We start from the raw sequence: 17744 nt of genomic DNA on the forward strand, positions 1-17744 counted from the left end.
TTGGTTAAACAAATGACAGTACTTTATATGAGAATATTAGGCAGTCAAGGACTTCCCTGGTGGTCCAGTCATTAAAAATCCACCTGCCAATGCAGGGCACATGGGTTCAAGACCTGGTCTGGGAAGATCCCACATGCCGAGGGGCAACTAAGCCTGTGCACCACAATTACTGAGCCCACGTTCTAGCCCCTGCTCACCACAACTAGAGACAGCCCGCATGGAGCAACAAAGACCCAGCGCAGCCAAAAAAATTTTTTTTAAAATATATAAAGTACTTTAAAAAAATAATTAGGCTTATAAAAAATATTAGGCAGTCAATAAATATCAAGTTGTATAAGAATCGTGATATGAGAAAATATTTGATACCTAAGTTAGAAAACGTTTACTAAAAAACAACACAACAGAAAACCCGTTTTTTTTTCTAAATTATTCTAAAAGTCAATGGATAGCAAAACTCAATTACATTTAAAGTCATGTCCAACTGGCAGAGTTTATGATTTTAAGTGATATGAGAGTAGCCTCCTGGCTGACTAACATTAATCAAAGGCTCTGGCCTATGACTCTGACAGTTATGACATAAATCTACATTTTTTTTGGACTCCTACTTTGGTGTTCTTTTTAATATAGTCAATGTCCTTTGGGCTGGTTCTCAAGAATGAAAAAGAGGGACATACAATAATAGTTAATAATGGTCATCAAAATTTGGAATTCTAGTGTTTATTCATAAACCAGCACCTTATGAAGGGTGCTTATATGATCTTTTCATCAGTCCTTACTTGTCAAGAGTTTTGGAATGGGAAAGGCTACATTTTCCAAAGGTATATCCCTTGGGATTCTAAAATGGTAAGAGTAACAGACTTGGTTCAAAGTCCCAGGTCTTGGCTTCCTTCAGGCAAGGATATGCAGACATGGAGGGGTAAAGAAAGAAAACCACTTTCTGCCTGTTTGTTAGACATTTGGCTTTGTTTTTTTCCTGGTTTCTACTGAATCATGATTTCCAAACATAACTATAAACACAGATATAAATTCAGAGATAGAAAGATGATAAAAATTTTTGCATGTGTGTATATGTAAACATACATACACACATATATACAGTATATGAATAATTCATGGTAAAAGCAAGTTTGAAATTCTTTAATTTTACTAGAACACATTTCAATAGCACTATTAAAAAATGTAAAATGAGAGCTGAAGAAATAAAGAGTACAATTTCAACTTACCAAACTGTAATTTCTTCATGACAGCCACATATTTTTCTTCAAGTGATTTCAATACTGATAAAGGTTTGGGTTTCATAGCCACCTTCTTTGAATATTCACCTAGTTTTTTTTCTGTTATTTAATATTTCAAGATAAATAACATAAGTATACATTTTCGAAGAGTAAAACAAAAAAACTATTAACTTCTAGAGTTCAGAATTTGAATTCTGAAAAATTACCAAACTCTTCATAATTATCTTCCTATTGTACCATTTTAAAATTAAAAGATTTCTTTCTATTTCATAAAAATAACTAATAGGGCTAAAAATCTTATCAATTTTAAAGCTTAAATTCTTAAAATGCTAATTAGATTTCATCTATTCAGGCAAAAACAGCAGAAATAAAGCAATAGATGATGAAGAATCATTTATTTCTTCCATTGCTAATATGTGAAAATGCCAATTTTAACTGAATTCTTACACACTATTAATGTACTGTTTTCTATCTAATACAATTGCATTTTTCAATTTCATAACTTTCAGTGGGAAGAGAAATTTATAATGCATGCTGTCAGCCTACCAACAGTCTTAGAAATCATACACAGTAGAGATAAATATTTTAAAATTAGAGACTATACATAATTAGCTTGAAAACCTGACATAGAACAGAATCTTTAAGTAAATAACTTGCTGGAAAACCATTAACATAGAGGGAAGAGAAGGCGGTTTTCAGTAGTAAATGAAACATCTTTGTATCAAAAGAAAAGGAGCATAAAGAGAATAGTGCTGTACCTTGATTTGCTTGCCGCAAACTGGTAGTGGCTGCATAAACAATCTCAGCAGTCCTCTGAATGTCTGGCACCAAAAGAGTAAGTCCTTCTGGCTCTTGATCAGATGCATCTGGTTTTACTCCTGTTTTAACATTTTCCCTTTTAGATCTGAAAAGTTTTTTTTAATATGGAAAGAAATGCAAGGAAAATTAAGATTTTAGTTTTGAAAAATAAATACTTCCATAAATCAGTAACAGTTTAAAAATCAACATGATAGTCTGCATTTCATTTGACATACACATGATATATACCAGGAGTAGTTTAAATCAGATTCATTTTGAAGCCATAGGATAATGCCTAGCATAATAACCAGTTTCCGGTAGGTTGTCTCTTCATATGCAAAAACAGACAAGAGTTAAACACTGTAGAAATGTCATACTGTAAAAAGACCCCAATACCTGGTATGTCCTTCGATCCACACCTTTAAAAACATACTTACAGTAACTATGTACCTAGAAGTAGAGAAATCACTTCTATATCTAAAAGTAAAAGATCCTCTGCCTTCTAAGACTTGGGAATCAAAGATCCATAGGTGGTTTTTCAGTTTAATACTCTTTGTATTTCACTTAGAGTATATTAATTTCCAAGGGGGGGAAAAAAAGAAAAATTCCAGAATAAAGTGCAGGTTCACTACTAGGTAACTTAATATAATGTGCTTCTATACACTGAATCTTTATTTAAACGTTAAGTTTTAGGGCATAATCATTTTAAAGATATTCTTCTGTATTCCCTATTCAGGGTCTAATATAGACTCAAATTAAATTTTCTAGGTGAATGCAGTAGCATTTTATTAACAAGGTTCACTAAAAACAGCAACTAAGTATCAATTTCCTTTTTTCTATTTCAACTCTCAGCATGTTTTACTCACATCATCATTACACTACTTCTTAGATACTAAAGATCTACATCTTTGTTAATTCATTAAATAGATAATTTAAAACAAACTGAAATCACATATAAATAAAAGCGTTTAAAATGTTTATGCTAAGGTATGATCTAAACTACGCATCATTCATTTTTCTAGTTTGTACAGCTACTAACAAAAGGACATGGCTATTATGTTAAAACAACATTTCACAAAGTGGGCATGGAGCCTTAGAGAACTATAAAAAGACTGACAGAAGATAGAAGAGTCTTTAACAAAATAATATCATGCAATCTATGTCCAAATAAACTGTTCTTTATCACAAAGACAAAAATCTGCTCAGAAGCAATTCAGTGCTTAACTTTAGGTAGATAATAAGAGGTAAATTAAGAAGAGCCACTCAGATGGATAACAAGGGTAACCGGATTTAGTGTTATGCATGAGTCTTGAATTGGCTCCCACACTGTGTGAAAATCTAGCATCCACAGATATTTTTATACCACCTCATACACCACCTCACCTGGCAAGAGGATTTAACTTAAGAACCGTAATGTGTCACTGGGTTACTGCCTTTTCTCCTACCCTCTCTTCTTATCTTCCCTGATGTATATGTAGGAGTCACAGAGAACACATGGCCAACTCTCATTTGCTACTCAGGAACCACTTGGTAGATGTTTTGCTGTGTATCATATTAGGCATCAACCTCTGTGTGTGAACATGTATACGAACATATATGTTTGCATATGTAAGTAAGGAGAATATAGTGAATGAATGTTTTAAGACTGAAATAGACATTTTACTGCTAGAATCAAATAACATACTGCATCTTTTATAGCTATGAAGTTAAGCTGAGACTACAGTTTAATAGTGAGTCTGACAATTTTTTAAATAAAGATATGATTCTGGTAGACAAGATCAAACAGATTCTCAAATTCTGCATTTACCAATGGCTGTTCACAAACTTTGTGAAACACTGAGAGTCAAGAAAAAACACTTAAGTTGATTGATAGTACCCCCTCTGAATTTATAAAGACTCTCTCTCTCCCCAGTTGCAAATGATTCTCTTCCTGGGGCTTAAAAAAATTCTTAATTAGAAGGGCCACTGAACAATAGGAAAATAACAGTAAGTAGTTTGAGAAAACAGAAGAGTTATGGTTATAGCCATAATAAAATAAAGATGGTTTCCTAAATCTATGATTAGTCAGTTGATCCATTATATTCTCAATAAAGATGTCACTTAAAGAAACATATCTTGCCAAGCAGAGAAGGAAGATTACAGGACTGAAGCTCATTTTTCCAGAATTAGGGTATTTTCTCCTTGAAGAAACAAGAACCTCTGGCATGGAGAGTAAACTGCCTCAATGCAATTTAGAGCAAGTTACCCTCAGAAAACTACTGATTCTAAATTTCAAGCCCTATTCATGAATACCAATTTCCTAACTCCAGTTTTTAAAAGATGATTAGTAGGAGAAATCTCTATTATTAAAATACTGCAAATAGTTAGGATAAAAATTTTTGTTATTTTTGACCACAAAATTTTAAAGATGTTTAAGAATTTTGCAAAAAGATCCACAGAAATTTTAAAAACAGCATTTTTTACACCAAATGCGTAAAAGAAATAATCACATACATCTTGAAGATAATGGCTGAATCATAAAGCAGACATAATTAGACCTTTACAGCAGGTTCTAACGAGAATTTTTTATGTGGATAGTCTTTTTGAAAAAACATACAGCAGAAAAAGGAATAATCTTCAAAAGGTAAAAGTACTTCAAATATATGAAGAACACACACTATCTGCCTGATGATGACTACAACTAGTCATTGTCTGACATTAAACTACAGACAGCAGTCTCTTTTCTATAAAAGCTGCAGGTTACTGTCAACCCATATGTAGGCCCAGCTCATGAAAAAAGGCCATACCTTAGCTCACATCCTGAAGTCTGTGTGAAAAGCTATTTGAGTTCAAGGCACCTAGCTGGAAGTAGGTCTTTGAGACTGACAATGGATCCAACATGGTAAAAGCAATCAGCGACGGCCGCTACCATGGTATCCGCTGCTTTGTGCATACGTTGAATCTGGTTGTGATCACTGCCCTGAAGAAATACGAGGAATCAACTGAAGTTTCTACTATTGCACAGAATTATCTGCAAACATTTTCCACTATGCTGTGAATTCCAACGACACAGCTAATAAATTAAGCAAATTTTGGCTCTGTGACATATAATCTAAACTAGGATGTGAGCAGAATGGGCAAATCTTTCTTGTGAAAACAAAAAGAAAAAAGAAACCCATAACTCAACATTCAGTTATATTGAACTGCTTCTTCTAATTCTACCACCCACATTAAGTTGGATATTTGTATGACTACAAGATATCAGAATTATGTTCTCTTATAATCTATAAACTAAAAACAGCTTAATACAACTATCTTCTTGGTTGGACATTAGGAAAGACCACTTCAATCCCCTGCACTCCTAATTCTAAAGTCAAAACTATCAAACTGTTGAAATAAACATTTAAAAAGCAGAACCACATTGAAGAAGTAATCAGGACACCACGTGCTGAAATGTCCAGATTCAGAAGTATTAAGAATTAGTGTCTTAGAGGAAGATTCTAAAACTACAAGAGAATGAAACTTCTATATTTACCTATAAAACAATGCACCATATCCACAGTTCTAAAGCTCTTTGCCAGGAATTATAGTTTAAAAAAAAGTAGAAGTAAAAGTAAGCAGAAAGATTTTTAAAAATATTACTGTGGAGAATTATTTGCTTCTAATGTCTATAGAAAACACGAAAATAATTTTTGAAATGCACCACTAAATGGGATAAGACCTTTGTAAGATGAATGTTTTCCATGCTTATTTTAAAGCTTAGTTTTAAACTTTAGATTCCCTTTAGTTTTTACTTAAATTCTTTCCAAATGGAAGTACTGGTTTTAGTTTTCAATATGATTTAAATGAAAGTAGAAAATAAAATCTTCTTTGTCTTAAATGAAGCATAAATGAGCAATAGGAGAGAAGGGAATATTCAAAACAGAGGTATGAGAAGCCTTTGAAAATAAAACCTTGATTTTTAGATTAGATAAAAATATAATAGTTTTCCAGTCAGATTAAACATCACAGGACAAATACGGTACTGTGTGCTGCTGTGGAATGGAGTTGCCACAAGTAATATGCTTCACCAGGGGACAATCCAACTGGGGCTAAGAGATATTAAAATAAATGTTGGCACTGCTGTCTCCACCACCAAGTAAGAAAGGTTGACAAACCACTGAATTTGTTCAAGGTCATCACAAAAAGAAACTTAAAAAGTATATATATATGGTTGCAACAAATTCTTCTTGTCTAAGAAATCAGGCCTTTTTCACTTTGTAGGTTTGAGAAACAGAGGAAAAAGAAAAGATAGGAAATGTTTTTCCAATGAAAACAAATGTAGGAGGACTGGAACTGAAATTCTTTCTCAACTGAAGCCCTAAAGGAACTAACTTAAAGGAGTTAAAACAAGAGAGTTTGATAGAAAATATGCCGTTTAAGAAGTAAATTAACTAATCTTATTGCTTACTTGGATAAAAATGAATTGGGTATTTCTACAAGACAATTCAGTTATTTTAAAAACTGATGAACTTTGCACCGGAAGACACTTTGGGATAGCTAAGGGAAAGGGCAATCAAGGATGCTTACTTTAATAATGCTATTAAAGAGAAGTTCAATGTTGAGAACACCTTACACTCAACAGAGTCATTTGTGTCACGTCCTTATTAGCAATTAAGATTATGTGATTGGCGGCAAGTGCCTTTTTCAAACTTCTGGTGAAGCTATCAAATACTAAATATACAAAATATGATTATTTGTCTACTGGAGTCGAGCAGGAAAAGTCTGCACAAAAGATCAAGGACAAAATATCTGCCTTTGCTCCAACTCCAAGGAGGCTACGAAGTGCCACACTTACTCAAAAGTGAAACCAAACTACTATGGCTGTACTGTGACTTCATTTTGAGATAACACAGGTTGAAATGGCCAGCAGATGAATTTCACCAAGAATGGTACTTAAAATCTGAAGGGCTCACATTTTCACACTGTGATTATTTTGTGGGCAACAAAATGAATTTTCACACTAGATAATTATATTTCAAGTGGAAACAATACATATATAAAGGTTTAAAGTATTACGCTACCTGATGCCACAAATCCCTTTATTAATGGAGGTGACAGAGTTGCTTTCAACTTCTTTCTTTTTTAAGAATCTAAAATAAAATGCTGATCGACAACTGGTCATAAACAGGCAGGAGTTGTTTTTTCTATTTGTTATTTAAATATCGAGTTTTGCTAATAAACTCTTTAATTTCTTCTTGACAAGGGAGTTAAAGATATTACAAATATAGGACATACTAAGATAGTAACAAAATTCAGGAGATGGAAAACAAGAGGGTGTTTAGCGGGGTGGGAAGAGGCTTCTCCAGCAACATAGAGAAAATAATTATATCTCCAACACACCACCCTAGTCTATGCAAGTAGACACCAAATCAGCTTGAAAAGACAGTAAAGGAAAAATACATACATCAATAACTAAGAAATTTTCAGAGGAAATGTTTTTATTGATTCTTTTGAGCAAAAAAAAAAAATCAAATGGGTAAAGCTGACTTAATCCTCATTTAAGTGATAATTACATGAAGTTGCTACCAGCTCATGTTCTACAGACCACAAAACACAGTTTACCTTACTTAGGTTACCTTAGTGATCTAGTAATTATCACTTAGGCACAACTCGAATGGCTATGCATATCTAACGAAATATGCTGCCTTTTAACATCTTATCATAGTGTTAAAAAAAATTCTTCAGGGGAGTGAAAAAAGATAAGCAAAAGAAAATATAAGAAAAATTCTGTAGAATCTGCATTTTTATATATACTTTTTTAATTATCAAAAGCAAAATTTTCAATTAAAAAATGTTACTTGTCAACATTAAAAATATTTATGTATCCTAACTTTCCAAAGCCAAATCAGAAATAAGTTCACACTTCGATTTCTAATTATTCACTGACGCATAAATCCAATTGTTCTTTGGAAGTTAAGTTCAATTTAGTAAATAAATATACTTGATTGGGACATTAGGAAATTTGAGGTCTTATCATAGCTCTCTGCCACTAAGCACGAGACCTTGGAACAAATCACAGTATTTATGGACCTTGTTTTCATCATTTATAAAAAGGGGGATATGAACTATCTGAACTCTTAAGAGCATTCCTTATAGTTCTAAAACCCTGTAGATATTATGTGACAGGTTACTTATCGTGAAGTGCCCAGAAAGATTTACAAACTAAATCTTACTTAGCAAGAGACTTCAAATTCAGCAATTAAGATTGCTTGAGATTTTGTCAGAAGTAAGATAGTGGAAACCATCTTGAAACATAAAGCTCATCTAATGTAATCTGACAAGGAATAAATAATCATTTTACATGTTATGCTACTGAGGTAGAAGTATTAAGTCAATTTATAATTTTTAATGAGTTTATGTTTGTTAATCACTTAAATAATAGAATAAGCTGTACTTTGGTACTTGATCTAAGTGTTTTTCAGGAATCAGCTAAAGCTGAAGTCTAGCCATTACATGTCACCTTAGTGATCAATAAACAATTTTGGTAAAAGGTAGCAATGGGGTATAAAAATAGAAGTATCTGGACTACGGGTCAATCAACTTGTCTTTTTTTTTTTTTTTTTAATTATTTATTTGGCTGTGCTGGGTCTTAGCCACGGCATGCAGGATCTTTAGTCGCTGCATGTGGGATTTAGCTCCCTGACCAGGGATTGAACCCAGGCTCCCGGCCTTGGGAGCATGGAGTCCTACCCACTGAACCACCAGGGAAGTCCCCCTTTCTTCATAAATGTTGTTTTTGATAATGAACACTACAGGCATCAGGAAAGTGGGGAGCTAAATCCCAGATTTATTACCTATTAGTAAGTTTTTAAATGTTAAATTCTAAGTAATAGTTTCATTCTTTGTAGAACAAGAATATTTTCTTGTCTACCACACAGAGCAAAAAAAACTAGTAATACACATCTAAGAACTTCTGAAACTCTATATCCTACACAAAAGTTAGGTTATAATATTATTCCTTGTATTTTTTACACAGCTATATGCTACTATATATTTATTATAACTTTTCGCACATTTAAAGCAGTTTGGCTTATTCTTCAGAAACAAGAAGGGAAATCAATAAAAACATAGAGGCTGGAACATAAATATTATACTAATCAAAATTATTTCAAACTGACAGAACAAAAGGAATTCAGAAAATACTTTTGTCTTTTATCTGCCTAAGTCATTAATCTGACAGTTAGAAAAATTCATTTTTACCAGATTTTTTTTTTTTGCAGTAGGCGGGCCTCTCACTGTTGTGGCCTCTCCCGTTGCAGAGCACAGGCTCCGGACCCGCAGGCTCAGCGGCCATGGCTCACGGGCCTAGTCGCTCCGCGGCATGTGGGATCTTCCCAGACAGGGGCACGAACCCGTGTCCCATGCATTGGCAGGCGGACTCTCAACCACTGCGCCACCAGGGAAGCCCCATTTTTACCAGATTTTGATCTCTCATAACTGGCATAAAATTAAGTGGTAGTGACCTTGGACTTATGTGCAGTAAACATCTAATCACAGGCTGTCTTTGGCATGTGTCTAACAAACACTGCTTACACCTTTATACATCCTTTACCTCCTACTTTTGTATCAGGGTGTCATTCTCACATGCGCTCCCCCTCGCCCCCTGCCCCAGCCTCTCTCTTTTGGCCCCTAGGGAACTATTTCTTCCACTGCTTGTAGATATAAAAATTAAAAGTATTAAACACAAAAATCATCAAATTATAAAACTAAAAAAAACCCAGAAAGTAAGGCTTTTTGGATAAAATAAATGAAAAACTTTTTTTTCTGCATTCGGTAAGAAAGAAAAGTGTCAATATTGCTATACTGAGGACACCTGAAAAACGGAACATTTATGGTAATAAAGTTTTCAAAAACTATGCAAGAAAAAAGTACAAAATTTCCATATGATAGCATCATGAAATGTCCCAATTTTGTTTAAATTTTAAGTGATAGATGATGTTAGAAAATGGCCTAAGTAGAAAATTACATTTAACATTATAGGTACATTTAAGGTATGTTTTCAAAATGGTATAAAACCAGTGTACAAAACATGCTATTATATACTTAGAAAAAAATTAATTTCTGAAAAAGTCCTCATAATTAATTATCTAAATGTTATCTGTTTCAGACAAAAGTTGGAAAGTGCTGAATGTAAAAATTCTCTATTTTGAAGCAATACACTTTTGCCTAGTCTTTAGTTAGGAATGTTTCCCTGACTTATCTTAATATAAATGTTTACTAATAATCAGCCAACAGCAATATTCATCAGTTTATTTATGTTAACCATTAGACTCAAATTAACTCTAAGCAGTTATTGCAAATTGTGAATCTTGAGAGGACTTATTAGGAGAGGTGGTAGACAGTAAAATATAGAATCATGAGTAAAAGAATATTAAAATATCGTCATCTTTAGGAAGTTCTTAATGCAATTTGTACAGTAAATATTTAACAACTTTTTAAAGACAGACTAAATCACAATAAATCACTCCTAGGTGCCACCTTGCCATGTCAACAGGTTAGTCTTGCCAGGAAAGATGAACATAATAAACTAGAAGTATATACATTTATTCCTTGAATAGTGCTCTGGTTTACACTAATACCAATCCCATCAGAATACTGTAATTATCTGTCACCAAACTAATCCTCATCCATAGGAGAGTGAGGATGAGAATCAAAATACCACTCTAAATTGTAGCCACATTAAAACAAAAGCAAGGCTAGTCTGGCTTCTGCTAACTTTCGATTCTCCCAATTAAGCACAGATAAAAGGGGGAAGGAGAGTAAGACAGTCAATGGACATACATCATCCCATTTCTTCTCCTTTTTAATTTTGTTAGTTTATATTTGCAAAATGCCATTACTTTTAGAGGACTTGATATATCCTATTAATAAAGTTTCCCAAAGCGTGAGAAAACATTAAGTGATAATTAGACATGGTATTAGTTAACTGAATTGAAGAGTGAGAAAACTAGTCTCTTTCCAATGAAAAGAAAGGTCTCAGTAAGCCTTTGGTAATTTCTTAGCATTGTTAAATCTTCCTTATTAAAACACAAAACGGGTCTGGAGTCAGACACTAACTTTTTTTTTTTAATATTTATTTATTATTTATTTATTTTTGGCTGCATCAGGTCTCAGTTGCAGCACATGAGATCTTTGTTGAGGCACGCAGGATCTTTCATGGCGGCACTTGGGCTCCTCGTTGTGGTGTGTGGGCTTCTCTCTAGTTGTGGCATGTGGGCTTCTCTCTAGTTGTGGCGCAAAAGCTCCAGGACGCATGGGCTCTGTAGTTGTGGCGCATGGGTTCCAGAGTGCTTGGACTCTGTAGTTTGCAGCACGTGCAGTTGAGATGCACGAGCTCAGTAGTTGTGGCGCACAGGCCCAGTTGCCCTGCAGCATGTGGGATGTTAGTTCTCTGACCAGGGATCAAACCCGCGTCCCCTGCCTTGTAAGGTGGATTCTTTACCACTGGACCACCAGGGAAGTCCCAGACACTAATTTTTTAAATTTAGTTTATTCACTTTTAGACTTATCTTCTATTTATGGCAAATGATACTGGTCCGTCTGATATGTTAGTAATGTGAAGTTTCCTCTTTAAATAAAATGTTTGGTTAAAAAAGAAAATCTGATGTAAAGAAAGATTCTAGCAAAAGCATGGGTGGTATAAGGTTTGAAAGTTCCTCCTCATAAATGCTGAGGCTCTTCACTCTGACAAAGAATTTCTACCAAGAAAAATTTCCTTCAGTTTTCAACCATGAAAATGGTTTGGTTTATTTTGATCCGATTAATAAAAATCCCATTATCACATGATACTCTTTTAAGATGAATTCTAAAATAATATAGACAAAAGGCTCTAGAAAAATTAAATCTAAAGCCTACTTACTGTCATATAAGTTTTCCACATATACAATTTTGGCTGGATGACAGCTTTAAGGAAAGAGAAGAATTGTATGAAAATGAATGTAGTCTCACCCTGTCATTCCTAAACCTTAATATAAAAGATTTTAGATTCTCTGCTAATGATTCTGAGCCTCTGTCAAGCCAATAGATGACTGTTTTCTGTCTTCAGTAAAATAACCTAGTAGGATTAGTACTGGAGAACTTCTGCGTAGGATTACAGACTTCAGATTCTGGTATGTTAACAAAGGAAACCATGCTCCGAAAACCATTTATTCGATAGCACTTACACTTTATTGAAGGAGATCCCCAGGGATAAATCCGCAGTCACTGATACTAACACATAGGCAGAATAATGTAGTTAATAAGTAATTTAAAGCCTGAGTTATATTATTTCTTTTTTAAAGTCAAACATCTGAAACATAGACAGTATTTCTACCTAGGAACTTTCTTTCTTTTAAGTCCATAATTTTAGAGCAAGAATGCTAATAGACTCAAATCCTCAGTCCCCAGAATGGCAGGATGGGAGAGGACACAAACAGCTCAACTGTCAAGATAGAAAGGATGAAAATCTCTTCCATGGCAATTTAGTCTTGTTCTAACTCCCACCCTAACCATTCAGATACACTGCAAGACAATCTTTTTATAATGCAGATCTGATTAGATCTCTGCTGAAATCCTTTCAATGGCTCATCACATTTAAGAGTAGGTAACTATGAAGTTCTTCAAGCCCCTGCTTTCCTCTCTAGCCTCATTTCCCACCCCTATTTCTCACCCGAAGGACACCCAGGCACACCAAACTTCTTTATTCTCTACATTTCGCTGAATACTTGATGCTTTCTTTCACTCCAACATTCTTCACACAGCCTGGTACATCAGGCCCCTGCTCCTCTTTATTTAGCCAATTCTTATGTATTCTCTGGGCTTCCAAATCTGGGTTGATCCTCCAGTAATGTTTTAAACTTCCAATATGCCATGTACTGTGTTATTAAAACTGCCTAGTTATTGTTTCCCCCATAATCCGTCAGTCCCTTAGAAAAAGTCCTAATTTTCTTGTTATGCTCTCATGAACATTCAATAAACATCCGTTAAATGAACAAATCAGTGATGCTCTTGTGACCAGGCCAGATATCACCTATCTGAATATAAGCGCAAGCTTCTAAAACACAAATTAGATAAAAGCAAAGTAAGTGATCTGCCTTTTCAGCTTCTTCATGATATTTTCCTAGTTCCTCTTATAGAAGGTTTCAGGCTTGGAGGGGAGAGTCAGTTAACCTATATAATCTCTATCATTCTTTGAATTTTGAGATCAAAATTAGTTGGGTTTAAGTATTGTCCTCAAGATAGGATACTTTTTTTTTTTTTTTGCGGTACGCGGGCCTCTCACTGCTGTGGCCTCTCCCGTCGCGGAGCACAGGCTCCGGACGCGCAGGCTCAGCGGCCATGGCTCATGGGCCCAGCCGCTCCGCGGCATGTGGGATTCTCCTGGACCGGGGCACGAACCCGCATCCCCTGCATCAGCAGGCGGACTCTCAACCACTGCGCCACCAGGGAAGCCCAAGATAGGATACTCTTAATTGGATTATTCCAACCAGTAAAAGTAAACTTCCTCTTTAGATTTGGGCAAAACGTTTTAATTTCTTTCATCCAAAAAAGCTAAAAATTGTAAGTATAACATATACAGAAGAAATAATATCAATGTAAATCATTATATGTAACCACAATTATCATCCAGAGACCTGCAAATTACATAGAGAATCTATCTTTTCTTTATCTAATATGACAAAATTGTGCTATGTTAAATTTTCATTTGGAGGGAAAAAACTGCATGCCTTTTGTGTATTCCTGGCTTTTAGAAAGAAAAAAAAAAAGTAACAAATGAGAAATAATAAGAAGAAAACAAGGCAATACAATAATATACATAAACATAATTAGTAAACTAGTACTTGCTTTCTTCCTTTAAAAAAAAAAAAGAAAAACCTATACTAAATAGATGTACTCTATTTACCCTTACCTATTTTTCCCCTGAGCCCCCAGGTGCAGATGTGGCCAGGACATCCCAGGGAATCACCCACAGTCAAGGCATCCCCCCCACCTGCCTTATTTCTTACTGAGAGAAAAAGAGACAAAAATAATGCAAAAATGTTCTGAGCTGGGGAACACCTACACATTATTTTTAAAGTCATAACTCCAAATCCTGATGAAGCACTAAAACACATCCTAAAATTGATATGTAAACAGAATGTAATTTGCCTTGACCATCCTCTTCTCAGAGTATCCTGGGTTTTGTTTTTGTTTTTAAATACAGTTGGGGATCAGGTAGAGGGGAGGGGGGAGGGGGAAGCTTTGCATCTTGAAACAGTGTTAAAAATAAATTTAGACCAATTTCTGTGGGTATAAACTTTACAGGAAATTGGACTATACTGTTCACTTTATTAGAGTTCTAGTCTGATGAAAATATGAAAAGAAATACATTTAAGTTTTGACAGGCTGGAAAAGAGTAGATTTTCCCCTCTTTCTGTGAAGTGGAAAGTGAATTCTCAAGGTGCCAAACCTTGATAGGAAAGTAGGGATGTTATAACATGTATGTCTTTGCTGGCTTCTTTTTGTAACAGAGGCTGTATTCTACACATATATAAAAAAACAAAAGATATCATGAGGAATCTTGACGAAGAGGCACATTCAAACCATAATACAAAACTCTCTTTAGTGTTTGTCAGTAAAATAGCTTTAAAATATAGTTAACTGCCCAGGGTCACTGTAAAGATAAAATAAAAAATGAAATGATCTCTGTGAACAGTCATTATGATCTTTATGTGCATGTTTTTTTTTCAATTTAAAAAAAATTAACTAATTTATTTATTTTTGGCTGCGTTGGGTCTTCATTGCTGCGCGTGGGCTTTCTCTAGTTGCGGCGAGTGGGGGCTACTCTTCGTTGCAATGCGCAGGCTTCTCATTGTGGTGGCTTCTCTTGTTGCGGAGCACGGGCTCTAGGTGTGTGGGCTTCAGCAGTTGTGGCGCATGGGCTTAGCTGCTCCGCGGCATGTGGGATCTTCCCGGACCAGGGCACGAACCTGTGTCCCCTGCATTAGCAGGCGGACTCCCAACCACTGCGCCACCAGGGAAGCTCCCTACATGCATGTTTTGCTGGTACAAAATTTAAAAGTTTGAAGTGTCATTTTTTCTTGGTGAAAGATTTTAAAGAATTTTTTTTTCCAGGTAACCAAGTAGAAAAATAAAGAGCTCCTGTTAACTGAAACTCAGTTATCCTCTATCCGCAATTAAATTTTTGTAGTGGTTCATTAATACATTTCATGCAGAAGTTTAATTTTTAAGAAATTATACTGCATGTTATGTGAACAGGATATACATTAAGAAAAGCAGCAAAAACGGCACTCTAGGTCTGCAAATTCCATTCACTTAGCTCAGTTAGAAAATCAGACCTTTAGTCTGATGATACCACACTATTTTTGTATAATTATGTTAGCTACCTAGGTTACCAGTTAGAAAGATTTTTGCCATAATGAAGGATGGGACCAAAGATAATATTATTTTCTTCTCTACAACATAAAAATGTCTCACACTATCAAAGAAAATATACCTTTACATTTTCCCTCCCTGGTAAAAGAGTATGAACCTACAGCTTTTTATATCGCTATCAACTGGGTCTTCTTTAATCTCTTCTCTAATTCATGATTCTTACTGCCTGGCAGTGAGCCACTAGTTTTTAAAGTGATATTGACAGTACAATAAAGCTAAAAGAGTCAGAATAATCTGAGGAGTTGATTTCTTCTGAAAAATGAAAGCTGACAAAAACTATTCCTCCAATGACCAATTCTCTGCCATCATTTGATGTATACTGAGTTTCTCAAATTTTAGGCTACTAAAAAAATAAGTGAGAACAGGTAGGACAAATATATTGCAAAGATGGTAAAGAAGATTAACTGATTCAAAAGACCACTAACAAAGAAATAAGCTTCCTCTAGCCTAATTCTGAATGTTTATGCAAACATCAGAATTTATGCCATCTTTAAGTAAAACTGACAACCATTAAACAGATTCTGCTAAGAGAATGAAAAAGGTTACCAGGAAAAGGTTTTTAAAAAAGTTTTTGATAAGAGGACTCACCATCTGATTTCTAGCAAGGTATAAACTTAACCAAAGATTCATTTAAAACTTCAATTTTCCACGAAGATAAAATACTAACTTTACTATAACTTCAACAAATAAATACCAAATCCTCTACCTTCTAAAAAACATTATAGCATGAATTATAACATATGTATCAAAATGAAACTAGTAATTCCTAAAGCCAACAGTTCTAATTCTATGAATCTACTCTGCAGAGATTTTTGCAAGTCCCAAAAGATGTATGTCAGAGGTTACTACAAATTAGAAATAACCCAAATGTCCACTAATAGATGGTTAAGTAAAATACAGCATCTATATACAATGCATAATCAGAAATATTAAGAACATTATCAGCAATATGTATTTACTGAGAGTGAAGGTGTCTTTCACCTCAATATTGAGTAAAACTAGCATCTATCTGTATAATAGGTACAATGTGATAGCACTTAAGAAAAACTCTATCTATAGCTATAAGATCGCATAGGGCGATGTCTGGTAAGCCACTGTTAATAAACGTTTCTGAGTGTAGGATTTGGTGGCTACTTTTTCTTTGTAGTTTTATTTACTGCTTGTGCATATGTTTGTTTAATTAGCATACATTTTTAAAAAACCAACAAAGCTATTTTAAAAAAGATAGTAAAAGCCAAGGTCAAAAGAAATGAACAAAGTATAGTACCTTAAACGGTTGGTGTAGGTATCAACACAGGTCTTCATTTTGGCTAATAATGTACCAACAGAAGTTTGACACTCTGACTGTTCTTCTTCCTCTTCACCATTCTCTGCAGAAAGAGGCAACAATAGGGGCACCATGCACGTACAAGAAGCAATGGCCCGGAGCAATTCTAGCAGAGCTCGATAGAGTGGCACATGTCTTGCCATGTCGAGAACTGTAAGAAGGAAGAAGGGGAAAGCATAAAATGAGCAGATGTGCAATATAAAAGTAAGTCCACAGCAATGTAGCTTCTACTTGGATCTTAAGATTAATTGCTTGGTTGGTAAGTGGACTAAAGTACATGTTCATGAAGCACCAATGTACAAAGTGTAGCACTTTTAGGGAACAAAAAAAAATGAAAATGGCACAGAGTTGGGGAGACAGCAAAAAATGTAATTAAGTAACTATTTAGTTATATCACACATAAAAATGATTAAATAGTCCAGATAATACATTATGGCAGTAAATACATTTACTTATTTACTTAAAAAAATTATTTATTATTTATTTTTGGCTGCATTGGGTCTTTGTTGCTGCATGCGGCTTTCTCTAGTTGCTGCAAGTAGGGGCTACTCTTCGTTGCGGTGAGCGGGCTTCTCATTGTGGTGGCTTCTCTTGTTGCGGAGCATGGGCTCTAGGTGTGTGGGCTTCAGTAGTTGCAGCATGCAGGCTCAGTAGTTGCAGCATGCAGGCTCAGTAGTTGTGGCGCACGGGCTTAGTTGCTCCGCGGCATGTGGGATCTTCCCGGACCAGGGCTCGAACCTGTGTCCCCTGCATCGGCAGGCGGATTCTTAACCACAGCGCCACCAGGGAAGCCCTAAGCTATGATCTTATCCCAGTTATAAAAAGCAACAAACAACATTAATTAATCCTAAAAATTAATCTGACCTCTATAAAAAAGAAAAACACTTAGTGTTTTAGATAGTGTGTTCATTAAGAGGTAGAAGATTATTTCCCAATTTTATTAAATAATG

General features: G+C 34.9%; 1 protein-coding gene across 6 annotated transcripts in view; it reads right to left on the bottom strand.

Annotated features, from left to right (window-relative positions):
- Positions 1-17744, bottom strand: part of BIRC6 (baculoviral IAP repeat containing 6) — a 239505-nt gene that overhangs the window by 26266 nt on the left and 195495 nt on the right. For 5 of the 6 annotated variants that reach the window (XM_033425249.2, XM_049696304.1, XM_049696303.1 and 2 more), the window contains 3 exons: positions 16735-16945; positions 1994-2139; positions 1224-1334 (listed from right to left, as the gene is read on the bottom strand). In XM_033425249.2, the coding sequence (XP_033281140.1) occupies positions 1224-1334; positions 1994-2139; positions 16735-16945 (468 nt within the window). Of the gene's footprint in view, positions 1-1223; positions 1335-1993; positions 2140-4819; positions 4993-16734; positions 16946-17744 lie in introns of those variants that run through there. The other variant, XR_004482481.2, reaches the window with a different exon arrangement.

The sequence above is a fragment of the Orcinus orca genome, chromosome 13 (genome assembly GCF_937001465.1).
Source record: "Orcinus orca chromosome 13, mOrcOrc1.1, whole genome shotgun sequence".
Classification (NCBI taxonomy): Eukaryota; Metazoa; Chordata; class Mammalia; order Artiodactyla; family Delphinidae; genus Orcinus; species Orcinus orca.